This window comes from Xenopus tropicalis, chromosome 1 (genome assembly GCF_000004195.4).
Source record: "Xenopus tropicalis strain Nigerian chromosome 1, UCB_Xtro_10.0, whole genome shotgun sequence".
NCBI lineage: Eukaryota > Metazoa > Chordata > Amphibia > Anura > Pipidae > Xenopus > Xenopus tropicalis.
The window spans coordinates 212,668,437-212,696,162 of record NC_030677.2 but is presented as its reverse complement, the minus strand read 5'-3'; the positions used below and the strand labels follow the sequence as shown (position 1 = coordinate 212,696,162).

Below are 27,726 nucleotides of genomic sequence, written 5' to 3'. Positions count from 1 at the left end.
ACACAGGTACTATACCCAGGTACTATACACAGGCACTATACCCAGGTACTATACACAGGCACTATACCCAGGTACTATACACAGGCACTATACACAGGTACTATACCCAGGTACTATACCCAGGCACTATACACAGGCACTATACCCAGGTACTATACACAGGCACTATACACAGGTACTATACCCAGGTACTATACCCAGGTACTATACACAGGCACTATACCCAGGTACTATACACAGGCACTATACCCAGGTACTATACACAGGTACTATACCCAGGCACTATACCCAGGTACTATACACAGGTACTATACCCAGGCACTATACCCAGGTACTATACAACCAGGCACTATACCCAGGTACTATACACAGGTACTATACCCAGGCACTATACCCAGGTACTATACACAGGCACTATACCCAGGTACTATACACAGGTACTATACCCAGGCACTATACCCAGGTACTATACACAGGCACTATACCCAGGCACTATACACAGGTACTATACCCAGGCACTATACCCAGGTACTATACACAGGCACTATACCCAGGTACTATACCCAGGTACTATACACAGGTACTATACCCAGGCACTATACCCAGGTACTATACACAGGTACTATACCCAGGCACTATACACAGGTACTATACACAGGTACTATACACAGGCACTATACCCAGGCACTATACACAGGCACTATACCCAGGTACTATACACAGGTACTATACACTGGCACTATACACAGGCACTATACCCAGGTACTATACACAGGTACTATACACAGGCACTATACCCAGGCACTATACACAGGCACTATACCCAGGTACTATAAACAGGTACTATACACAGGCACTATACCCAGGCACTATACACAGGCACTATACCCAGGTACTATACACAGGTACTATACCCAGGTACTATACACAGGCACTATACCCAGGTACTATACACAGGTACTATACCCAGGCACTATACCCAGGCACTATACACAGGCACTATACACAGGTACTATACCCAGGCACTATACCCAGGCACTATACCCAGGTACTATACACAGGCACTATACACAGGTACTATACCCAGGTACTATACCCAGGTACTATACACAGGCACTATACCCAGGTACTATACCCAGGTACTATACACAGGCACTATACACAGGTACTATACCCAGGTACTATACCCAGGTACTATACACAGGCACTATACCCAGGTACTATACCCAGGTACTATACCCAGGCACTTTACCCAGGCACTATACCCAGGCACTATACCCAGGCACTATACCCCAGGTACTATACCCAGGCACTATACCCAGGCACTATACCCAGGTACTATACCCAGGCACTATCCCCAGGCACTATACCCAGGTACTATACACAGGCACTATACCCAGGTACTATACCCAGGTACTATACCCAGGCACTATACCCAGGTACTATACACAGGCACTATACCCAGGTACTATACACAGGCACTATACCCAGGTACTATACACAGGCACTATACCCAGGTACTATACACAGGCACTATACCCAGGTACTATACACAGGCACTATACCCAGGTACTATACACAGGCACTATACCAGGTACTATACCCAGGTACTATACCCAGGTACTATACACAGGCACTATACCCAGGCACTATACACAGGTACTATACACAGGCACTATACACAGGCACTATACACAGGTACTATACACAGGCACTATACCCAGGTACTATACCCAGGTACTATACCCAGGCACTATACACAGGCACTATACCCAGGTACTATACACAGGCACTATACCCAGGTACTATACCCAGGTACTATACACAGGTACTATACACAGGCACTATACACAGGCACTATACACAGGCACTATACCCAGGTACTATACACAGGCACTATACCCAGGTACTATACACAGGTACTATACACAGGCACTATACCCAGGTACTATACCCAGGTACTATACACAGGCACTATACCCAGGCACTATACCCAGGTACTATACACAGGTACTATACACAGGTACTATACCCAGGCACTATACACAGGCACTACACCCAGGTACTATACACAGGCACTATACCCAGGTACTATACCCAGGCACTATACACAGGCACTATACCCAGGTACTATACCCAGGTACTATACACAGGCACTATACCCAGGCACTATACACAGGCACTATACACAGGTACTATACCCAGGCACTATACACAGGCACTACACCCAGGTACTATACACAGGCACTATACCCAGGTACTATACCCAGGCACTATACACAGGCACTATACACAGGTACTATACGCAGGTACTATACACAGGCACTATACCCAGGCACTATACACAGGTACTATACACAGGCACTATACACAGGCACTATACACAGGCACTATACACAGGTACTATACACAGGCACTACACCCAGGTACTATACACAGGTACTATACCCAGGCACTATACACAGGCACTATACCCAGGCACTATACCCAGGTACTATACCCAGGTACTATACACAGGTACTATACCCAGGTACTATACACAGGCACTACACCCAGGTACTATACACAGGTACTATACCCAGGCACTATACCCAGGCACTATACACAGGTACACACCCCAAAAAAGCTCATTGTGCTTTTATATATTTGTTGTTGTTGTTTTTTGCACTTACTACTGCCATCTGTACCCACTGCTTCTCACTGTATATAATATGCCTGGGGTGTCAGTACCTACTGCCTCTCTCTCTCTCTCTGTATATAAAACTGACTTAAACACATCTAAAGGGGTGGGTTCACATTTAAGTTAACTTTTAGTATGTTATAGAATGGCCTATTCCTAAACCCAGACTAAGGGTCTGCGTAATGACATCAGCTATTGGATAAAACTGTTGTGTGCTCCCAATATCTGTCCCAATATCTGTACTGTGTGCTCCCAATATCTGTCTGTCTCTGTCTGTCTGTCTATCTGTGTGCCAACCTGCCCAGCTTACAGCCTCCCAGTAACAATAACAATATTATTATACAGAGCAAAGAATAAAAATCCTAAGTACATGCAGCCCAACTGAGTAGAAGGCAGTTCTGTTATGTATGGCGACATACTCCCTCTAGTGGCAACACCTGGTACTGTTTAGCCAGAGCAACACACAATTTATTTACTATTTCTGTTCTGTTTATAGAATTTTCGTGTGTATAATGTAGGCACAAATCAAAGGGAAAATGTATAGGGGTTTTGGGGTTAGCCCTTAAAAACTTATCTTCAAAATCTAAATGTCCAATAAATGTTACCTAGAGGTCAGTGAAGTGAGGGGTGAGGGGATAAGAATGATAACAGTAGGAGTGAGTACACTATCCTTTGCTTAAGAGACAGCCGTGATAGAGATTTTACCTAGGGCAGAACATGTTCCCGGTTAGTAGGGCAAGTAGGAGACAGTAGGGCAAGATGGAGTCAGTAGGGCAAGATGGAGACAGTAGGGCAAGATGGAGACAGTAGGGCAAGATGGGGACAGTAGGGCAAGATGGAGACAGTAGGGCAAGATGGAGACAGTAGGGCAAGATGGGGACAGTAGGGCAAGATGGAGACAGTAGGGCAAGATGGAGACAGTAGGGCAAGATGGAGACAGTAGGGCAAGATGGAGACAGTAGGGCAAGATGGAGACAGTAGGGCAAGATGGAGACAGTAGGACAAGATGGAGACAGTAGGGCAATAGTACCTGTGTATAGTACCTGGGTATGGAGACAGTAGGGCAAGATGGAGACAGTAGGGCAAGATGGGGACAGTAGGGCAAGATGGAGACAGTAGGGCAAGATGGAGACAGTAGGGCAAGGTGGAGACAGTAGGGCAAGATGGAGACAGTAGGGCAAGGTGGAGACAGTAGGGCAAGATGGGGACAGTAGGGCAAGATGGAGACAGTAGGGCAAGATGGAGACAGTAGGGCAAGGTGGAGACAGTAGGGCAAGATGGGGACAGTAGGGCAAGATGGAGACAGTAGGGCAAGATGGAGACAGTAGGAGGTGATGGAGACAGTAGGGCAAGATGGAGACAGTAGGGCAAGATGGAGACAGTAGGGCAAGATGGAGACAGTAGGAGGTGATGGAGACAGTAGGGCAAGATGGAGACAGTAGGGCAAGATGGAGACAGTAGGGCAAGATGGAGACAGTAGGGCAAGATGGAGACAGTAGGGCAAGATGGAGACAGTAGGGCAAGATGGAGACAGTAGGGCAAGATGGAGACAGTAGGGCAAGATGGAGACAGTAGGGCAAGATGGAGACAGTAGGAGGTGATGGAGACAGTAGGGCAAGATGGAGACAGTAGGGCAAGATGGAGACAGTAGGGCAAGATGGAGACAGTAGGACAAGATGGGGACAGTAGGGCAAGATGGAGACAGTAGGAGGTGATGGAGACAGTAGGGCAAGATGGAGACAGTAGGGCAAGATGGAGACAGTAGGACAAGATGGAGACAGTAGGACAAGATGGAGACAGTAGGGCAAGATGGAGACAGTAGGGCAAGATGGGGACAGTAGGGCAATAGTACCTGTGTATAGTACCTGCGTATAGTGCCTGTGTATAGTACCTGGGTATGGAGACAGTAGGGCAAGATGGAGACAGTAGGGCAAGGTGGAGACAGTAGGGCAAGATGGAGACAGTAGGGCAAGATGGGGACAGTAGGGCAAGATGGAGACAGTAGGGCAAGATGGAGACAGTAGGAGGTGATGGAGACAGTAGGGCAAGATGGAGACAGTAGGGCAAGATGGAGACAGTAGGGCAAGATGGAGACAGTAGGAGGTGATGGAGACAGTAGGGCAAGATGGAGACAGTAGGAGGTGATGGAGACAGTAGGGCAAGATGGAGACAGTAGGGCAAGATGGAGACAGTAGGGCAAGATGGAGACAGTAGGATAAGATGGAGACAGTAGGGCAAGATGGAGACAGTAGGGCAAGATGGAGACAGTAGGGCAAGATGGACACAGTAGAACAAGATGGAGACAGTAGGACAAGATGGAGACAGTAGGACAAGATGGAGACAGTAGGATAAGATGGAGACAGTAGGGCAAGATGGAGACAGTAGGGCAAGATGGAGACAGTAGGGCAAGATGGACACAGTAGAACAAGATGGAGACAGTAGAGCAAGATGGAGACAGTAGGGCAAGATGGAGACAGTAGGAGGTGATGGAGACAGTAGGACAAGATGGTGAAATTAAAACTGAGTTTCCCAGTAAATCCCAGATACAAGTACAAAGACTGAACGTTCCACGCTGAGAGAGTGCACTGCTCAACTTGCTGAGAGATATTTTTGCCATGGAGACAGCTCCATCCTGAAGAGACTATAAGATCCATAGGATACTCAAGATATGGAAGATACGCCCCATACAGTGCATCAGTCTCTGCCCCCATCCAGTCAGGGTTGGGCAGGAAGAGGGACATGCAGCCTGCGCCCCCCAGTGGTGCCCCCCCTCACACCATTCAGTTTATACCAGGCTATGACTGGCTGAGAGGCTTTGGGGGGGGGGAGCTAAGCCAGTGAACAAATAGGAGACAGAACCATGACCCAAATGAGACACGGCAGAACCTTGCAGCAGAATCAGTTACATTTATAGCAGTTACAGGAGCAACAGGAACGTCATTGTGCAGCTGCCATTTAATGTCAAATACAAAGGGAAATGTAAAAAAAGGTTTAGTTTCCCTTTATAGGAAATGTAAATCCTCAGTACAAATGAATGTGCAATTACATTGCACTCCTGAGCATTTTTGCAAGTTACTATATTTTCTGGTTGCTAGGGTCTACATTACCCTAGCAACCAGGTAGTGGTTTGACTGAGAGAAAGGAATAGGAATAGGAAAGAGCCTGAACAGAAAGATAAGGGATAAAAAGTAACAATAACAATTTTTTTGGTTCCGGGGTCAGAAGAAGAAGGCAAATAATTAAAAAATGATACAAAATAAATAATGAAGACCAATGAAAAAGTTGCTAAGAATTGGCCATTGAATAACATACTAAAGGGTAAGCTACCTCTTTAATGAATTTGAAACGACAGCTCCACCTACAGGTCATTTCGGCCAACTGCCGACAGAATTAAAGGGGTGGGCTCTCCTTCACGTTAACTTTTAGTATGTTGTGGAATGGCCAGTTCTTGGCAACTTTTCAGTTGGTCTTTTTTTTAATTTTTATCATTTTTTTTAATGATTTGCTTTTTAACCATATCACCGGGGAGTTAAAAAAGAAAGACCAATGGCAAATTGTTTCAAAATAGCACTCTCTATCTACATTGTAGTAAATGTTTATAAGGTAAACAACCCCTTCAGGGTCAGACTGGGGGGTGCAGGGCCCTGCAGGTGCCCCCGCTGGCCACGTCCCCTAACCCCCCCCCCCGCAGGGGACCCCACTCGGCGTTCGGGCAGGAGGAGCGCAGGTAAGGGTCAGACTGGGCCGTCGGGGCCCACCGGGATTTTTCCCTGTGTTCCGGTGGCCCAGTCCGACCCTGGACCCCTTGAAAAGGATGAGGAAAGTCATGTGATGTTGCATCACTTACAACTGTCTATAGAAACATCCAATGGCTCTTCTCGGCCCAATATCTTCATTTCTAAGCAGAGCAACCTCCCAAGAGCCTCATTTTGACAGCCGACTGTGCCCAGAAGGCGGGGCTTGATTAAGAACTGCTAATATCTGGAAAACTAGAAAAAATATAGCAAAGTGCAAAAGTGCTCAGAAGAATTGAACATGAATTTGGTTTGAGGGTTTCCATTTATTGCCCCACATTATCCACTCGGTTGCTCTCGGTGCTCTGCCATTGGCCTCTGCACTTTGGATCCCAGTCCATGTGTAGCCCCCCAGCACCCTGGGCATGGTATGGGGCATAATCAGTGATATTCTGCAGGCTTAGCCCCCTGCCATCCTACTGTAAGGATAGAGAATAAGCCTACTGGGCTGTATTATTCTGGGGTCAGCCATGCCCACCGCCATCTCCATGACGATGCCCTCAAGTAAAAACTCACTAAGAACTTCTAATATTTTGTGATTGTTGGAAGCGACGGTTAATAACGGTGCGCAAGCGAGGAATGGGCGGAGTTATTGGGAGGAGGGGTTTTGCCCCTGCAGAGAATCCAATCAGTTTGTTTGCTGGTCAAAGAGAGGGGTGATGGTACCGTCCTTCCATTCAATTAGGATCTCCCCATGTTTAATGGATGGAGAGTGGGGGGCTTGTCCCGAGCCCCCCGATGTGTCTCCCGTGGCCGTCAGGGGGCGCCGCTCTTGTGCAGAACCCAAGCTATGGGTGGCTTTGGGGCGACCGCACTGGGTAGACTGGAGTTTCCTTTTCCTGCAATGGGAAAACCAAATCTTGTTACTCATTCGCATTTAAAGGGGAACTATGCCTAAAAAGTTAACTCCCCCCCGTTGGGTTAGATGCTCAGAGCGGCATACGGAATTCTGAAGGACAGAAATCATTTGCAATTGGTCTTCATTTTTTATTTTGTATGGTTTTTCAGTTATTTAGCAGCTCTCCAATTGGTATTTTAGCAGCTAACTAGTTGCTAGGGTCTTGTTTACCCTAGCAACCAGGCAGTGGTTTCAATGAGAGATGCGAATATGAATCGTAGAGAGGCTGAATAGAAAGATAAGGAATAAAAAGTAACAATAACAATAAAACTGGAGCCTCACAGAGCAATAGGGTTTGGCTGCCGGGGTCAGTGACCCCCATTTGAAAGCTGCAAAGAGGCAGAAGAAGAAGGCAAATAATTCAAAAACTATAAGAAATAAATAATGAAGACCAATTGCAAAGTTGCTAGGAATAGGCCATTCTGTAAAAGAATCTCCCCAAACTGGAATATATATATCAGTAAATATTGCCCTTTTACAGCCTTTCCCTTGAGCCGCCATTTAGTGATGGGCTGTGTGCTCCCTCAGAGATCAGCTGACAGGAAGTGATGCAGCTCTAACTGTAACAGGAAGTAGTGTGGGAGCAAAAGGCAGAACTCTGCCCATTCATTGGCTGATAGGGCCTAGCATGTATGTGTGCCTTGGCTTGTTTGTGTGCACTGTGACTCCTATGATCCCAGGGGGCGGCCCTTAGTACATAAAATGGCAGTTTCCTATTTAGGATTCCCCAATGGCACATACTGCTAAAATTGTATATATTTATATACTGAAAATGGTTTATTTATATGCACGGTTTTTCAATCCAAACCCAGTGGGGCCCCCGCTCTACCCCCCCCCCACCCTCCGACTTACCTGTTCAACCGCACATTCATTGCCAGAATGATCATCCCCAGGATGAAAGTCAGGGGGCTCAGGACCAACATGGCCGCCTTCCAGCTGTTACCTGTGAGGGGAGGAGACTGTTAGGGTTAGGCTTTTCCCTGTAATTGCCCCCTTTGTTATTATATAAGTGGCAGCTCCTCCCCCCGACGCGTTTCAACCACAGATGAGGCACCCAATGGGGTGGCGGCTATTTGGAATCATTAAACCAGGAGCAAACACTGTGTTGGTTATGATATTCCTCCCAAAGTCTTTAGCCAATCAGCAATCAGCTAGAGAAGAGCAATCAGCATAAGGCAGTAAAGGAGTTAGTAACACAAACATGGGGGGGGCTTATTTACTAAAGCCGGCCACAATATCCCCCCCATGGGCAGGCAGTAGACATGGTGCCCTGTGCCTAGGGGCAGGCTGTTATCCCTGTGTGCCCAGCGGGCATTAAATACAAAAGCAGAGTCATTTATCAACACTGGGCAAATCTGCCTGTGGGCAGTAACCCATGGCAACCAATCAAATTATTGCATTTATTGTTCTACCTGCAGCTTCTGGAAAAAAAAACAAGCACTGATTGGTTGCTATGGGTTACTGCCCAAGGGCAAATTTGCCCAGTGTTGGTGCTGGGAAGCACGGTGCTTCCTCTGGGCAAGGGAGGGGTGTGCCGGGATGCCCAATGATATACATAAATGGGCATTGTGGGTAAAGGGTAAAATGACGCGGCACCTGTTCTTGCACTTTGCACCTAATGCCCATAGTAAATCAGCCCCGGGGGGCCCCGTAGAGTTGCCACGTGGTCGGTAAAAATGATGCTTGATGCCAATCAAGGGAAGAAAGATAAAATATAGCAAGGCTGGTATTTTTTTAACAGAGAAGGTGGCACCCCCTAACTCCATGCCATCATGGTAACCCCACTGTGCCCCAAACCCCCTCTTGGGGGGGCACTCACATAGCCCCTGCCCCAGCTCTGGCACTTATAGGGCAGTGCCACCCTATGTAACCTGCAGCACTAAATACCCTCCTATGTGTGTCTATAAGTTACCCTCCCACTTAGATTGTGAGCTCCATGGGGCTTTATATTACTTTATATTACTTATTTATCTAGACCTTTTGCCTGGTTGCTAAGGTCATTTGGACCCTAGCAACCAGACAGCTGCTGAAACTCCAAACTGGAGAGCTGCAAAACAAAAACTGAAATAATTTAAAAACAGCAACTAATAATAAACAAAGACCAACTGCAAATTGTCTCAGAATATCACACTTTATTTGTATTTATTATTGTATTGATCCCTATTTGTTCTGTTAATCTACCTGTACACACATACAGTACATACCTACCTACATACACACACACACATACCTACATACATACAAATATACATACCTACCTACATATATACATACCTACACACATACATAACTGTCTTATTGTGTTACCATTTGTAGCTGTTTTGGTTTAGAGAATCAGCCACAATTAGCCCCATATTTTCCATTTAGTACATTGAGTGGATCTGGATGAGACTCTGTGGCACTTACTTCCCTGTCTGTACTGATACTGGGTCTCCACCGTGCTTTCCCGGGCACTGACGAACTGCTGCCCAACTTCACCTGAAAGATAAAAACATGGAGGCAACTTGGCTGTTGAGGCATGCTGGGTACTGTAGTTTCCAAGTCACGTGATAGAAGTCCTATTATAGCTGAGTGAGTGGCACAGCATTGGGCAGGAGAATACAGTTGCCCGGTGCACGTTGTTGGCCCAATTACATCTCAAGGGGAAGCTCAATGTTTCTAGGTGATGGGGATATTTTGGACCTTTGGTTTTCTTAGCAAATCTAATGTAGGATCTCCGCACCGGCTAGCTAAGGTTACTGGGAGTTGTAGTTTCCTACAATGCATAGGGTTTCCTGAGGTACGTCGCTTTGGGAGATGACCTACCAATGTGTCTTGGAGTGAACTTCCCAGTGTCAGTAGAGTTCAACGTGGCGTTACGTCCAGGAGGCCGAGTGGTGTAACTGGTCTGGATTAGGCCGGGGCTGGAAGGGAACCTCCTTAATTCTGCTCTGGTGCTGCCATAATTAGCTGGGGGGGGGGGGGAACAGAAAAACAAGGGATGTGGATTACAGCAAACTGAATATACTGCAAGAAGGCTGTCCTGTGGAACGTAGTGGTACCATCCTTGGTCTAGAGGAACCTAAATGTCATTTACAGCAGCCACAACTTCAGGCTGAGACTAGAGGAGGCCATGTCTAAGCCAAGGCTGAAATGAATGACTATGATGGCACCATAGCAAGTCACAACTTCAAGCCCAAATTAAGGCTGAGACTGGAGGAGGCCATGTCTAAGCCAAGGCTGAAATGAATGACTATGATGGCACCATAGCAAGTACAAATTAAGGCTGAGACTGGAGGAGGCCATGTCTAGGCCAAGGCTGAAATGAATGACTATGATGGCACCATAGCAAGTACAAATTAAGGCTGAGACTGGAGGAGGCCATGTCTAGGCCAAGGCTGAAAGGAATGACTATGATGGCACCATAGCAAGCCCAAGTTAAGGCTGAGACTGGAGGAGGCCATGTCTAGGCCAAGGCTGAAAGGAATGACTATGATGGCACCATAGCAAGTCAACACTAGTCATGTGCTCTGGAATATTGCTAGTGCCGATCCCAGTTTACATGAGTGTGTGAGGGGAAGACCAGGGAGGAGCTGCCATACTTGGCTGGTTTTGCTTACATCCATACGCCAGTTGTGTGACAGTGTCCATTTCGGGGGTCTTGCTTGGCTCGAGGGGCTCAGAAGGTTTGATGAAGCCCTTGCAGACTGGGGCATTCAACTCCGTCTTCCATTTGCTGAATTTATCCCTCCCCTTGGACACAAATACCTTCTTGGACTCGGGCTTTGCCGTTAGGTAGAGTCCGTGGGGCTGGAGAACCAAGTGGCCCATTTTATCACAGGTCCAGGCTTGATGCTCTTTGCTGTCACAAGGCCCCAGCTTTAGGGTGGAGAACTCTTGTATTTCCGGGACGGTCAGACACTGGTTGCTTTTCACGTTCATTATAAAGTTCTTCTCTGCGTCCCAAACCCACTGCTGGTGCAGGGAGTGAAGCTTGCACTTTGCTACGGAGACTCGCCCGCTCTCCTGATTCACATGAACGCATCTCTCCAGCTGGGCGTTCTTTATCATGAAGCCCCGGGCCCCCGTAACTGTGGGAAGGGGAGAAGCTGGTTAGTCCATCATATCACATTGGTACTAAGGGACAACTCCTATGTCAGCAGGAACAGCCCCCTAAGTTTGCCCATAGCCTGTACAGAGAGATACAATAAAACTATGGCACATAGGGATTCCCCTGTACTAAGCACAATTCAGCAGGAACAGCCCCCTAAGTTTGCCCATAGCCTGTACAGAGAGATACCATAAAACTATGGCACATAGGGATTCCCCTGTACTAAGCACAATTCAGCAGGAACAGCCCCCTAAGTTTGCTCATAGCCTGTACAGAGAGATACCATAAACTATGGCACATAGGGATTCCCCTGTACTAAGCACAATTCAGCAGGAACAGCCCCCTAAGTTTGCTCATAGCCTGTACAGAGAGATACCATAAACTATGGCACATAGGGATTCCCCTGTACTAAGCACAATTCAGCAGGAACAGCCCCCTAAGTTTGCTCATAGCCTGTACAGAGAGATACCATAAAACTATGGCACATAGGGATTCCCCTGTACTAAGCACAATTCAGCAGGAACAGCCCCCTAAGTTTGCCCATAGCCTGTACAGAGAGATACCATAAAACTATGGCATATAGGGATTCCCTTGTACTAAGCACAATTCAGCAGGAACAGCCCCCTAAGTTTGCCCATAGCCTGTACAGAGAGATACCATAAAACTATGGCACATAGGGATTCCCCTGTACTAAGCACAATTCAGCAGGAACAGCCCCCTAAGTTTGCCCATAGCCTGTACAGAGAGATACCATAAAACTATGGCACATAGGGATTCCCCTGTACTAAGCACAATTCAGCAGGAACAGCCCCCTAAGTTTGCTCATAGCCTGTACAGAGAGATACCATATAACTATGGCACATAGGGATTCCCCTGTACTAAGCACAATTCAGCAGGAACAGCCCCCTAAGTTTGCACATAGCCTGTACAGAGAGATACCATAAAACTATGGCACATAGGGATTCCCCTGTACTAAGCACAATTCAGCAGTGAAGTGGTTAAACTCATGAATTAAATGAGCAAAATGCAGCCCCGCAGGTCAGTTACAGGGAATCACCAGACAGGGAAGGAAACGCATTGTCTGAACTTTTACATTGGGAAACTGAGAGTTTTTATGGGAAATGTGACCCCCCCTGGGGCAAGGAAAGTACAATTAATTTGCAGAGCGCCAGGTTCCCCATCAGCAGCTTCACAGATAGTCACAGGAACGTTTGTATGTGCCCCGGGTACCCCTGGAACTATAGCGGGGTGACTGTTACCCCAATGTTTCTATATATCTGTAACCTTGTTATGGGCTAAGGGGGCCCAGCCTGAAGGCCAGTTAGGGGGGGATTTGGGGTGAGTGCTTATTTGTGCCCTGGGTACCCCTGGAACTATAGCGGGGTGACTGTTACCCCAATGTTTCTATATATCTGTAACCTTGTTATGGGCTAAGGGGGCCCAGCCTGAAGGCCAGTTAGGGGGGGATTTGGGGTGAGTGCTTATTTGTGCCCTGGGTACCCCTGGAACTATAGCGGGGTGACTGTTACCCCAATGTTTCTATATATCTGTAACCTTGTTATGGGCTAAGGGGGCCCAGCCTGAAGGCCAGTTAGGGGGGGATTTGGGGTGAGTGCTTATTTGTGCCCTGGGTACCCCTGGAACTATAGCGGGGTGACTGTTACCCCAATGTTTCTATATATCTGTAACCTTGTTATGGGCTAAGGGGGCCCAGCCTGAAGGCCAGTTAGGGGGGGATTTGGGGTGAGTGCTTATTTGTGCCCCGGGTACCCCTGGAACTATAGCGGGGTGACTGTTACCCCAATGTTTCTATATATCTGTAACCTTGTTATGGGCTAAGGGGCCCAGCCTGAAGGCCAGTTAGGGGGGGATTTGGGGTGAGTGCTTATTTGTGCCCTGGGTACCCCTGGAACTATAGCGGGGTGACTGTTACCCCAATGTTTCTATATATCTGTAACCTTGCTATGGGCTAAGGGGGCCCAGCCTGAAGGCCAGTTAGGGGGGGATTTGGGTGAGTGTTTATTTGTGCCCTGGGTACCCCTGGAACTATAGCGGGGTGACTGTTACCCCAATGTTTCTATATATCTGTAACCTTGTTATGGGCTAAGGGGGCCCAGCCTGAAGGCCAGTTAGGGGGGGATTTGGGGTGAGTGTTTATTTGTGCCCTGGGTACCCCTGGAACTATAGCAGGGTGACTGTTACCCCAATGTTTCTATATATCTGTAACCTTGTTATGGGCTAAGGGGGCCCAGCCTGAAGGCCAGTTAGGGGGGGATTTGGGGTGAGTGCTTATTTGTGCCCTGGGTACCCCTGGAACTATAGCAGGGTGACTGTTACCCCAATGTTTCTATATATCTGTAACCTTGTTATGGGCTAAGGGGGCCCAGCCTGAAGGCCAGTTAGGGGGGATTTGGGGTGAGTGCTTATTTGTGCCCTGGGTACCCCTGGAACTATAGCGGGGTGACTGTTACCCCAATGTTTCTATATATCTGTAACCTTGTTATGGGCTAAGGGGGCCCAGCCTGAAGGCCAGTTAGGGGGGGATTTGGGGTGAGTGCTTATTTGTGCCCTGGGTACCCCTGGAACTATAGCGGGGTGACTGTTACCCCAATGTTTCTATATATCTGTACCCTTGTTATGGGCTAAGGGGGCCCAGCCTGAAGGCCAGTTAGGGGGGGATTTGGGGTGAGTGCTTATTTGTGCCCTGGGTACCCCTGGAACTATAGCGGGGTGACTGTTACCCCAATGTTTCTATATATCTGTAACCTGTCTGAAGGTTGATATTTAGATGGGGGGGAGCCCATGACGCTGGAGCAATGAATTCTATTTCGTTACAAAACCACAATAAAACGAGAGGGGTATTTATCCCTAAAGCTGTGTCCCAGCCGAGGGCAAGTTAACACACGCCGAGGAAAATCACAGAATCTCAGTAAAAGCAGCTGCAGGATTGCAGATCACTTTACAGCCCAGGGTATTGCTGAACTACAGCACGGGGCTACAATACTGAGTGCAGGGACAAGGGCATTTTACCCCATTGCCCTAAAAAATACCCCTGGGAAATGTACAAATTCATGTACCAACTCCCAGTTATACAATTACACATAATGTTTCTCTGTACCTTTAATACCCCGTTCCCCACTCAGAACACTGGGCTCAATTCATTTGCCCCAAATACAGTTACATTTAGAGTTTGGGGGGCCCCCTGGCCTAAAACCAATAGAAAACACCCAGTCATATATATATATACTTGTATAACTTAGTAGCCATTCTGACTGTACTGGCACAAACCCACCCCCTTAGATTAGGCCCCGGGCATTCTATGTGCCCCCTAGTGAAACAGGCAGGTACTGCAGGCGGTTTCACTTGCTTAATTGGAACAAAAGCCCTAAAGAACATGCAATAGAAACCCAAGTTGTATGGAAAGTACCGACTGGTACCCCCCCCCCCCCCCCCGCAAGAAACTTACCCTCCAGCAGAAAGCAGATCCACAAGCTGCCAAGACAGAACTTGCCCAAGTCCATGGTACCTCTCGGTGTCTGGGAGAAATTCACGCTGTTGGGGGGGGGGGGGGCACGCAATCCCAAAATTCTGCAAAATTCTAGGTCTAGAATGAGTAAAAACAGGGAAAATATAAAGTTTTATTCTCTCCCCTGCAAATGCCAAGTCAGGTAAGTGCTGTCGGTGAGCAGGGGGGGCTGCGGCTGTGTCTGTAGGGGACAGAGGGGTACAAGTTTAGCTGGAGGGCCCCCTATTGTGGGAGAGAGGCGGCTGCGGTGACTCCCTGGCTCGGAGGGGAGAATACTAATAAGGGGCCAGTATACTCTTCCCACTAAATATGCACGCCCCCCCCCCTCACTTTCTAACCAACCCCAAGGGCTGTGTATCACTAATCCCTACACGCTCCCACACCCCCGGACAATGGAATAGGGGGGGGGGGGATTCTGTGGGTCCCAATCACGGAGACCTGCCATGGGGGTAAAACGTGCTCACTCTTAAAGCGACACTAACCCCAACGATAATAAAAAAAAAACAATTAACTTTTAGCATCTTTGCAACATGGAAGAGCAGGGGTTAAAGGAAGCGGGATGCACTTTTCTGTAGCACAGGGATGGGGGGGCCCCATTGTTCCTTTCCTGTAGGAAAGTCACCCCCGCCCTGTGTTTGCTCCAAACTCTGTGCATGAATAACAAGGTGAATCAGTGATATTTATATTTATAGCCCTATGTACTATTATACATTAACTATTTACTTACCGCTGGATACTGCCCAAAGCCCATTCTATAAGTCACATATCAGTCTATAGGTCAATACACACAGCAATATGTGGCCATATGAGAGCTATAGACACTGACAAGCTGCCCAGGCTCCATTTGTCTCAGTCTATGACATCACTAGGGGGCGGGCACTAAAGGAACCAATAGAGCATGCCATACAACCACCAATATAATGTCGCTCTTTGTACTGTATTTATCCCCTCCGTTCACCAACACCATCACCTGTAAAGTTCATACAATGAAGAATGCAGGCTTACACAGGCAGAACTTGCTCCAGAAAAGTGGGCAGCTAGAGCAGAGTTTCTATGGAAACCAACAGTGCCATCTTTTGATTGGCTGCTAGCCTGAAAGGTGTATTTGGTAAACTGAGTTGAACTGAGCATGCTCAGTAGCCAAGGGCCAAAGTCAATTCCCAAGAGGAGGAGAAGGAACCCCCAAGTGATTATGGGGAGGCTGCAGCCTTACTATTAAAGTGAGTGCTTCCCATTCAAATAAATTGTATCTGTGCGGCCAATGGCAGAAGGGATCACTGATCACTTTGGCCTTTGTTTTGTTTAAGTGGCCGCCACGGATCGAATGGGAGGACTGCACTGGGATTCATTTAAAAGAGAACTTTCCCTTTAGTTACAGCGCCTCTTTCTGGTAATAGCCTGGAATGTGCCAATATGGTTGTTGGGTTAGCTTCCCCTTCAACAGGCAGGGGCAGGGTAGATGTTCCAGTTTAAGAGTCCCCGGTGGGGCCGGCTATGCCTCGGGCCCGGGCTGCTAAGCGAGGATAAATATCCGGATCTGCCCAGCAGGGCGCTCTACATGGGAAAATGGCAGGAAACAGATGGAAGTGGCCCCAAGTGCAGAAAGGATCTGGGACTCACTGGGGTACCGGCCCTTAGATATTTCCTTTCTTCCTGAATAACAGAAATGTCTGGCTGGGGGGAACATTCCGTTGCTATAGCGACATACAATAATTACCATTACTGCCTCCGTTACAGCAGTTATGGGATGCCAAGCAGTGAGGCACAGGCTCCAGCCAGTAGAATATACATCGTGGGACTGTCCAACCTACGGCCATTCATGGGGATGTTAACCTGCAACAAAAGTGTAGGAGGGTGCAGGGAGTTACGCTTCAATAGCAACTGAAGGGCAGAAAGTTGGGCAACACTGAAATAAAGTGCTGATGTCTCCATCTTGCCCTACTGTCTCCATCTTGCCCTTCTGCTGCACTGTCTCCATCTTGCCCTACTGTCTCCATCTTGCCCTACTGTCTCCATCTTGTCCTACTGTCTCCATCTTGTCCTACTGTCTCCATCTTGCCCTACTGTCTCCATCTTGCCCTACTGTCTCCATCTTGTCCTACTGTCTCCATCTTGCCCTACTGTCTCCATCTTGTCCTACTGTCTCCATCTTGTCCTACTGTCTCCATCTTGCCCTACTGTCCCCATCTTGCCCTACTGTCTCCATCTTGCCCTACTGTCTCCATCTTGTCCTACTGTCTCCATCTTGCCCTACTGTCTCCATCTTGTCCTACTGTCCCCATCTTGCCCTACTGCCTCCATCTTGCCCTACTGTCTCCATCTTGCCCTACTGTCTCCATCTTGCCCTACTGTCTCCATCTTGTCCTACTGTCTCCATCTTGCCCTACTGTCCCCATCTTGCCCTACTGTCTCCATCTTGTCCTACTGTCTCCATCTTGCCCTACTGTCTCCATCTTGCCCTACTGTCTCCATCTTGTCCTACGGTCTCTATCTTGTCCTACTGTCTCCATCTTGCCCTACTGTCTCCATCTTGCCCTACTGTCTCCATCTTGTCCTACTGTCTCCATCTTGTCCTACTGTCTCCATCTTGTCCTACTGTCTCCATCTTGTCCTACTGTCTCCATCTTGCCCTACTGTCTCCATCTTGTCCTACTGTCTCCATCTTGCCCTGTAAATGGAAATTGTAAGGCAAGATGGAGACAGTAGGACAAGATGGAGACAGTAGGACAAGATGGAGACCGTAGGACAAGATGGAGACAGTAGGGCAAGATAGAGACAGTAGGGCAAGATGGAGACAGTGCAGCAGAAGGGCAAGATGGAGACAGTAGGGCAAGATAGAGACTGTAGGGCAAGATGGAGACAGTGCAGCAGAAGGGCAAGATGGAGACAGTAGGGCAAGATAGAGACAGTAGGACAAGATAGAGACAGTAGGACAAGATGGAGACAGTAGGGCAAGATGGAGACAGTAGGGCAAGATGGAGACAGTAGGGCAAGATGGAGACAGTAGGGCAAGATGGAGACAGTAGGGCAAGATGGAGACAGTAGGGCAAGATGGAGACAGTAGGACAAGATGGAGACAGTAGGACAAGATGGAGACAGTAGGGCAAGATGGAGACAGTAGGGCAAGATGGAGACAGTAGGGCAAGATGGAGACAGTAGGACAAGATGGAGACAGTAGGGCAAGATGGAGACAGTAGGGCAAGATGGAGACAGTAGGACAAGATGGAGACAGTAGGGCAAGATGGAGACAGTAGGGCAAGATGGAGGCAGTAGGACAAGATGGAGACAGTAGGGCAAGATGGAGACAGTAGGACAAGGAGAAGACTGTAGGCCAAGATGGAGGCAGAATGACAGACAGGTAGATGAATAGTAGAGGGCCTCATAGGAAAATAAGGGGTCGATGATCCCCATTTGAAACAAGGACCATTGAAATAGTTACTAAGAACAGGGCATTGTATAACATTACTAAACATTAACCAACCTTTAATATTTTTAAATTATGGTTTAGGTAAAAATATATGAATGCAGAAAGAAGTGATTGGTCCATTCCCAGCAGCCCCTCCCCCCATGCCCTTCTGGTCCGTGGGGTAAACAATACAATGAGGCTGAAATATTTTATTGATAAAGCAGCCATCTGTTATGGAACTACAATACCCAGCATCCCCCAGCAGCCAAAGCTTGTGTGCTTTGCATTTAAACTATAAAGGGCTTGTTGTGATTCATTGGCCCTCGCTCCGACAGCTCATATTCCCATTGCTGTAATCCGATTGGATTGGCTGATATCGCCCGCCTTAAGTGGGTATGTCCGGGTAAAGATCTGCTCGTTTTGGTAACCTGGTACCAGATCTCACAGTGTATGGGCAGACAATTTGCTTTCAGGCTTTATTTTTTTGTGGTTTTTGGATTATATACATTTTGTGCTCTGCAGCGGCTATCTGGTTGCTAGGGCTTGGTTATCTTAGCAACCAAAAAGCAGTACGCTCACCTGCCTCTACTCAGCTAAACTGGGGAGCGTAAATAGACTCCTCCCACATTGGAGCTGCACCCTCTGACCCCGCCCTCTGCTCTGAGCATCAGATTTGTAGAGTGTAAGCTCTTTTGGGCAGGGCTCTCTTCCCCTCCTGTATCGGTTACTGATTGCTTTATATGTTACTCCTTGTAGAGTGTAAGCTCTTTTGGGCAGGGCTCTCTTCCCCTCCTGTATCGGTTACTGATTGCTTTATATGTTACTCCTTGTAGAGTGTAAGCTCTTTTGGGCAGGGCTCTCTTCCCCTCTTGTATCGGTTACTGATTGCTTTATATGTTACTCCTTGTAGAGTGTAAGCTCTTTTGGGCAGGGCTCTCTTCCCCTCTTGTATCGGTTACTGATTGCTTTATATGTTACTCCTTGTAGATTGTAAGCTCTTTTGGGCAGGGCTCCCTTCCCCTCTTGTATCGGTTACTGATTGCTTTATATGTTACTCCTTGTAGAGTGTAAGCTCTTTTGGGCAGGGCTCCCTTCCCCTCTTGTATCGGTTACTGATTGCTTTATATGTTACTCCTTGTAGAGTGTAAGCTCTTTTGGGCAGGGCTCCCTTCCCCTCCTGTATCGGTTATTGATTGCTTTATATGTTACTCCTTGTAGAGTGTAAGCTCTTTTGGGCAGGGCTCTCTTCCCCTCTTGTATCGGTTACTGATTGCTTTATAGGTTACTCCTTGTAGAGTGTAAGCTCTTTTGGGCAGGGCTCCCTTCCCCTCCTGTATCGGTTACTGATTGCTTTATATGTTACTCCTTGTAGAGTGTAAGCTCTTTTGGGCAGGGCTCTCTTCCCCTCCTGTATCGGTTACTTATTGCTTTATATGTTACTCCTTGTAGAGTGTAAGCTCTTTTGGGCAGGGCTCTCTTCCCCTCCTGTATCGGTTACTTATTGCTTTATAGGTTACTCCTTGTAGAGTGTAAGCTCTTTTGGGCAGGGCTCTCTTCCCCTCCTGTATCGGTTACTGATTGCTTTATATGTTACTCCTTGTAGAGTGTAAGCTCTTTGGGGCAGGGCTCTCTTCCCCTCCTGTATCGGTTACTGATTGCTTTATATGTTACTCCTTGTAGATCGTAAGCTTTATAAATAAATGTTAATAATAAATAATAATAATTTATTCTTATCCAACAGCACAGCCCTGGGCACAAGTGGTACTTAGATGAACACTAGGGGGCACTCTCACTTTTTATTTGATCTCAGTTTTTCCCACCCCTGGAGCCCCTTTGATCCTGGGGGGGGGGGCCCGATAAAAATGCATGGTCCGCCCCCTCCTATCTCCATCCATTCATGAATATTGAGTATGACATGGTGCATTTTACTTCCCCTTTAATTGCTTGCAACCTGCAGATTCAGCTCCAGTACCGTTGGATCCAATGGAACACAGTGATAAAGTTGCCAGCCCAGACTTGGATGCCGCTCTGTGTATCCAGATACCTATGGCTACAAGGTGACTACTCCTCCTCCTCCTCCTCCCTCCCAGCAGCCTCTCCCTGCCCCTAACAACAGGCAAACACACAGAGACACTGACAGCCAGAGAGGCAGAGAGAGCAGGGGGACAGCCAGCTGGGTGCCAGGGACTATGGCCGGGACGTTCCCCCCTAAAATAAGCCCCACGCTAATGACCCCGGATCCCCATTTCATCCCCGGGTAAGTCTAATGTCATTGGATTAAGTGTTTCTTTTCTGCAGGCGCTGAATGGGTTAATCTCTACAGGGGGAGCTCTGCTACACCGGTACTGAATGGGTTAAACAGATGCATTGCCCCCCCCCCCCATACCCCCCATATGCCCAGACAATTTGCTTTCAGGCTTTAATTTTTGTGGTTTTTGGATTATATACATTATACATATATACATTTTACATCTGGTTGCTAGGGCTTGGTTACCTTAGCAACCACATAGCAGCTGGGAAGTCAATAGGAAAGGGCGAGAACAGAAAGAGAAGCAGCTAGAAATAATAATAAAACTAAACCATCACGGTTTGTTTGATGTTTTGGTTGCCGGGGATAGTGACCCTAGCAACTAGATATTAGCATTCTCATTTGCAGGATAGACTAATAATTCAAAAACCTTATGGAATAAATCTATGTAGCTACATAAGTCCATGTATGAGATACAGGGCAGCCATCGGGGGGGGGGGGGGGGGGACAGGTGGGAGTCCAATCAAGGGCCCTGTCACATTGGGGGGCCCAGAAAGAGACAATAACCCCCAAATCACATATTACAAAGGGGGGATGTTTTTTTAAAAACTGTTCCTATCCTACGTAATGGGCTGGGGCACCCAAGGGACCAGACGGGGGCCCTGACTAGCTCCTCCCACTGCGTGCCTGTCTAGCTCCTCCCACTGCGTGACTTCTGTTTGGATAAAGTCTCTAAATACCTTTTCTTTTATCTCCATTATTTTTCTTTTCCCCTTGGATCTAACCATAGGGACCTGAATCCTGAGTGGGTGAAAAAAAACATTAATTCATAATTCCAGCCCCCCCCAGCTGAACTACATTTCCCAGCAGCCTTCACACCCCTGCCCCACACAGGAGCCAATGAGGGAATAGCTTCCATACATGCAGGGCTAGGGAATGCTAATTTGCCCCTGGCTCCTATTTGTTGATGATTTGCCCCAGGCAGGAGTCCCTAGCCATTGGTGTGTATTGCTCGCCGTGCCTGGGGGCCGTGTGTCCCTCCGTGTACTCATCTCCATGGAAACCGGACACACGCACACACTCACACACTCACACCCACTAGTGATACTGTCAAACACACTTAATGAAGAACCCAAATAATCTCATAGGTAATACTGTCAGATAACTGGCCTACTGAGTGTAGCAAGTTCATGTAAGCCTCCAGCGACACCTGCTGGTTGAAGCCAGTACTGACTGACCGGGAGTGGGTTGTTTATTATACAGATAGCTAGAATGTCAGCCATAAAGCAGGGCAGGATAATGTCCCTTTAGGAAGTAATGATGATCTCTGCCCCCCCCCCCAGGTACAGTGGTTTCTGCCCCCAGTACAGGTACAGCCTGGGCAAGACCTACGGGCAGCTCACATCTCAGCTACTGACCAATCCAGACATCCGACGCTCAGAACTCCTGGTGCTTCAGTCCAACCCGTTCCCACCGCCCCGAGATCACAGCTTTGATGGTGGATCACAGGAACTCGGGGGGAGGAGGCAGCACCCCGGAGACCCCAATCTGACGATCAGCATGATCCCCGGATACACTGGTACTGCAATGCCCCCCATTGCTTCCTGCTATTGGCACGGTCTGCCCCCCTGGCATTCCGGGGTGCTGTGGCAGCTTCCTTTATAGTCCAGTAGGTGGCGCTGTGTGGTCTTTAAATGAACTTTTAGTATGATGTAGACATTGTTATTCAGATGGTAGCATTAGAAAAATACGCCTGTGGCGTTGCACATTTAGGGGGAAGACACACAGAGCTACTAGTAGCAGCTACTTGTCGTGGCTACTAAAACAGACAATGCTGATCATTTACTGATAACTGTCTCTACGTGTGTTTTAGCAGAGGCAATTCTCAGTATTGTCTATGGCAGGGGATTTTCTGGAGTTTAGTAGCCGTAAAAAAGGAGCTGCTACTAGTAGCCCAGTGTGGCTTCACCCTAAGGGCTCTGGCACATGGGGAGATTAGTTGCCCGTGACAAAACTTCCTGTTCTCGAGCGACTAATCTCCCCGAGTTGCCTTCACCTGCCATCCCACCGGCGAAAATGTAAGTCGCCGGTGGGATGGCACACGCGGCAGGGCGATTTCGCGCAAATCGCTGAAGTTGCCTCGCGAGGCCACAGGCATATTTTTCTGACGCTACCAAATGAACTCAAAGCACAAATACACGACTGTTGTTTCGCCACCTGGTGGTAAATGCGCAGAATGACACCCTGAGATTCTCTGCTCCAATGACTAATGGGGACGTTCTAGTTCTTCCTTTGGTTTCAGTTGTACAAGGTTGAAACGTATTCTCTATTACAATTGATTACTGTAGATGTGGCCATACACAGTAAGATTCTCTTGTCTGGTGAGGTTGGCAAATGAGTGGATTTTCTTCCGATATGCCCAGCTAAAGGTGGGTAATATTGGGGTACTTAGACCTTATGGCCCTAGGTGGGCATAGGCACCATCAGACCGGGGGCTGCATCAATGAGCCAATCTGGTCCCCAATTCAACAGAAAATCAAATCTGTTCAATTGAGATCTGCCCAATTTTAGGCCATATGCCGGTCAGGTTGGCCCATACACGGGCAGATAAGCTGCCCAATCAGTCTAAAGGCTGGTCCCCTGGCAACGCCACTGGCATATTGGAGCGGTTAGTCGTCCATGGTAACGGGGACAGGCAACTAACTCACCCTGTGGGGCATTAGGTAGGCGGAGCTATTGTTGGGGTTCATTAGGTGCCTGCGGCATGGGGATTAGCAGGGGATGGGGGGGGGGGGGGCTCTGGGTGCAGTGGTCCCTTGGGAGCCCCCCAGTGCTGGAAACAAAAGTCTGAGTTGCCAGTGTTGTCACCCCCAGAGTAACTTCTTATAGGGGCGCTTCAGCTTTAAATTAACCTTTCGTGTGACGTAGGGGCTGATATTCTGAGACTATTTACAGTCACATTTATAACTGAGGCAACAGCAAAGGACAAGGATTTGGATTAACTTCCCCTTCATTTAAAATTATTATTTGTGGTTTTTGAATGGTTTCACTTTTAGTTCTGCAGCTCTGAAGTTTGGAAATTTAGCAGCTATTTGGTTGCTAGGGGCCAGTATAGAAGCGACCGTCTTCTTGGCCTGCCCACTCCAGGTCCCAAACCCACAGGTTCTTAACAGCAATGCAGTCAGTAACAGCACAGCGAGGGTTACTTGGGGTGGGGTAGGTACGAAACCTTTTATTGAGTCTCTACAGCCCCTTCCTGCCCCTTCCTTCCTCTTCCTGCCCCTTCCTGTCCCCTCCTGCCCCTTCCTGTCCCCTCCTTCCCCTTCCTTCCTCTTCCTGCCCCCTCCTGCACCTTCCTGTCCCCTCCTGCCCCTTCCTTCCTCTTCCTGCCCCTTTCTGCCCCCTCCTGTCCCTTCCTGCCCCTTCCTTCCTCTTCCTGCCCCTTCCTGCCCCTTCCTGTCCCCTCCTGCCCCTTCCTTCCTCTTCTGCCCCCTCCTGCACCTTCCTTCCTCTTCCTGCCCCTTCCTGCCCCTTCCTTCCTCTTCCTGCCCCCTCCTGCACCTTCCTTCCTCTTCCTGCCCCCTCCTGCACCTTCCTGTCCCCTCCTGTCCCCTCCTGCCCCTTCCTTCCTCTTCCTGTCCCTTTCTGCCCCCTCCTGTCCCTTCCTGCCCCTTCCTTCCTCTTCCTGCCCCTTCCTGTCCCCTCCTGCCCCTTCCTTCCTCTTCCTGTCCCCTCCTGCCCCTTCCTTCCTCTTCCTGCCCCCTCCTGCACCTTCCTTCCTCTTCCTGCCCCTTCCTGCCCCTTCCTGTCCCCTCCTGCACCTTCCTTCCTCTTCCTGCCCCCTCCTGCACCTTCCTGTCCCCTCCTGTCCCCTCCTGCCCCTTCCTTCCTCTTCCTGTCCCTTTCTGCCCCCTCCTGTCCCTTCCTGCCCCTTCCTTCCTCTTCCTGCCCCTTCCTGTCCCCTCCTGCCCCTTCCTTCCTCTTCCTGTCCCCTCCTGCCCCTTCCTTCCTCTTCCTGCCCCTTCCTGTCCCTTCCTGCCTCTTCCTGCCCCTTCCTGCCCATTTCTGCCCCTTCCTGCCTCTTCCTGCCCCTTCCTGCCCATTTCTGCCCCTTCCTGCCCCCTCCTGCTGCTTTCCACCCCCTCTTGTCCCTTCTTGCCCCTTCCTGTCCCCTCCTGCCCCTTCCTGCCCCCTCCTGCCCCTTGGAATGTGACGGATGGACAGAAAGTGAGTCTGAACAGCTTGGGAGGCTTTATAGGGGCATTAAAGAGGTGAGTCACCTTTAATTTCCCTTTAGTAGGTTATAGAATGGCCAATTCTAAGCAACTTTTCAATTGGTCTTCATTTTTCTATAATCTTCTATAGTTTTTGACCCCGGCAGCCAAACCCTATTGCTCTGTGAGGCTCCAGTTTTATTGTTATTGTTACTTTTTATTCCTTATCTTTCTATTCAGCCCCTCCCCTATTCATATACCAGTCTCTTATTCAAACCGCTCCCTGGTTGCTAAGGTAATTTGGATCCTAGCAACCAGATAGCTGCTGAAACTCCAAATGGAGAGCTGCTGAAAAAAAAGTAAAATAATTAAAAAAAACTACCAATAATAAAAAAAAATGAAGACCAATTGCAAGTTTTTGCAATCTTTTTTGGTGTAAGAATAGCACTCTCTACATGATACTAACAGTTAACAACTGCAAAGGACAAGGGTTTGGTTTCACTTCCCCTTGAATTGTGCCCTCAGGATTCATCCCCAGATCCCAGAAGTTCTTCGCCAAGACCTACGCCGAGACCAGCCGGGACGCACTCAGCGACTTCCACAGCGAGCGGCGGGGGCAGGAGGCGCAGAGGCAGGAATTGCTTCTCATGTCCAAACTGCAGGAGGGCCGACTGCCCCGCACTGAGCAGGAGAAGCAGGTGGGTTACAGAGCAATAGAACTTTCCCCAGTAATACAGATCCAACTGCCAGGTTTGGGGTACAGGTGGGGTTTGGGGGGGTTTGGAACATTGTTGCCTCCTTCTCTGCCAGAGGGTATTATGCTGCCATCTAGTGGCCAACAGGATAATTGTTGGCTTTGTAGGTAGGTAGGAAAAGGGGCTTTATAGAGGGGGTTTAAATAGCCTTACGTGTATGTTGGCAGTGCCACAGGGCTTGGGGGCCCCTACCAGCGCAATAGTGGGGTGATCCAACCCCAATTCATTAATCTCAGCAATTGTCTATGTCTCTTAGCTGCTCGCCTCCCGGCACCGCACCCCCCTGCCCGCCTTGGCTAAGGAACCTGCCCCCTTTATGGCTCTCCGAGGCTTCCAGCCACAGGGATCCCCCTATTACATGGAGGAGGAGAACCCCAATAAGTGCTTCATCTCAGGTAAGTCACATGACTGGGGGTATCCCCCCCAAGCCCCACCCACATATTACCTTGCCAACATCTAAATCTCCCCCTTTCATGTGATGAACCCCAATATTTGCCCTGTTTCCCTCAGGCTACACGGGGTATGTGCCCCGGTCCCGTTTCCTGATTGGCAGTGGGTACCCGATCACTACGAACCGGGCGATGGTGGAGTTTGCCCACATGAACCAGAAGAAAGGGGTGCGATTCAGCGAGGGGTACAAGGAGGGGGGCAGCCCACACACGGAGCCGGGGCAAATCTATCTGGAAGAGCTTGGCTTGTTGCCCCGTTACACTGGATACGTCCCAGGTAATTACCAGTAATGGGCCCTTAACTTCATCTGTAGCCAATTGCCCCATGACTGGCACCCCTGTGCTGCCCTTGCCCCTTGTTTAGTTTGGCTTATTGCCCTGCCTCCATATTCATTGCCCATGATCCCCTTGTTTCCTGCTTCCTCTATTGCCCCAATATTTATTGACCCCCAAAGTTATATATTAGCCTCTTTTATCCCAATTATTGCCCTCTCATTCCCTATTACTGCCAGTAATACCCCTCAGCCCCTGCCTGGGGAATTATATGTCGCCCCGTCTCCCTATGTTGTTTGGTTCATAGTCCCCTGGAGAACTCCATTGGGGACTCTCATTGGCTGTCTATTGGCCACGCCCTGCTGCCCCTGCCCTTCCATTCTGGGGGGGGGGGGGGGCACTTTCTCATAGTAAATACCCATTGCCCTTTGCTTCTATCCTTCGTGCAGGTTACAAGTTCCAGTTCGGCAACACCTTCGGCCGTCTCACCCAGAATGCACTGGGGCACAGCACTCTGCAAAAGCAAACAGTAAACTGAAATTGCCCCAAGGGATGGGGAAAAAGCCCCCTGGAGTTGTATTGCCAGGAAGCTATGAAACGTTGTGTCCCCCCCAGCGACCCCCCGATATTTAGTCTCTTGGGCACCGGCCAATCTGTCCGGCCTCTCGGGGGGAGAGTGAAGCGCAATATGCAGTCACCCCAATGCTTTACTCACTCCCGGTGATGTTAGGGTTAAACCCCCCCAATGTGTGTTTAGGGGGGATTATTCTGTTCCACTGATTATTGCTGATACGCGGGGCAGTTACTGGGTGCCATAGACACATGGGGGGGGGCAACAAAATGCCAATGTGGGTAACGTGTGCAATAAATATTTATACATTTTGTGCTTCTTGTTCATTTCTGTAACTGCATCAGGGGCAATTCTCATACCTGTACCCTGCCCTGCATAGCCACCTACCCCTACTCCATCCGTCCCTACTAGCTCCACCTACCCCTACTCCATCCGTCCCTACTAGCTCCACCTACCCCTACTCCATCCGTCCCTACTAGCTCCACCTACCCCTACTCCATCCATCCCTACTAGCTCCACCTACCCCTACTCCATCCATCCCTACTAGCTCCACCCACCCCGACTCCCTCCATCCGTCCCTACTAGCTCCACCCACCCCGACTCCCTCCATCCGTCCCTACTAGCTCCACCCACCCCGACTCCCTCCATCCATCCCTACTAGCTCTACTCCCTCCACCCACCCCTACACCCATCTCTACTCCCTCCACCCATCCCTACTCCCTCCACCCACCCCTACTCCCTCCACCCACCCCTCCACCCATCTCTACTCCCTCCACCCAACCCTACTCCCTCCACTTACCCCGACTCCCTCCACCCAACCCT

At 48.9% G+C, this 27,726-nt stretch overlaps 2 protein-coding genes across 2 annotated transcripts; one reads left to right on the top strand and one right to left on the bottom strand.

Annotated features, from left to right (window-relative positions):
- Positions 1 to 5,567: 5,567 nt before the first annotated feature.
- On the bottom strand, positions 5,568 to 15,266 carry LOC101732034. The gene is made up of 6 exons (XM_031894959.1): positions 14,929 to 15,266; positions 10,972 to 11,442; positions 10,178 to 10,321; positions 9,779 to 9,850; positions 8,225 to 8,315; positions 5,568 to 7,313 (listed from the first exon to the last, which is right to left on the bottom strand). Exons 1-6 carry the CDS (start codon positions 14,981 to 14,983, stop codon positions 7,103 to 7,105), a joined length of 1,044 nt encoding a protein of 347 aa, XP_031750819.1. The 5' UTR covers positions 14,984 to 15,266; the 3' UTR covers positions 5,568 to 7,102.
- A 5,267-nt stretch (positions 15,267 to 20,533) lies between these two features.
- On the top strand, positions 20,534 to 27,215 carry fam166b (family with sequence similarity 166 member B). The gene is made up of 6 exons (NM_001112981.1): positions 20,534 to 20,651; positions 21,986 to 22,221; positions 25,382 to 25,554; positions 25,868 to 26,006; positions 26,122 to 26,337; positions 26,783 to 27,215. The coding sequence occupies exons 1-6, from the start codon at positions 20,584 to 20,586 to the stop codon at positions 26,869 to 26,871; spliced, it is 921 nt and encodes a 306-aa protein (NP_001106452.1). The 5' UTR covers positions 20,534 to 20,583; the 3' UTR covers positions 26,872 to 27,215.
- Positions 27,216 to 27,726: the final 511 nt, after the last annotated feature.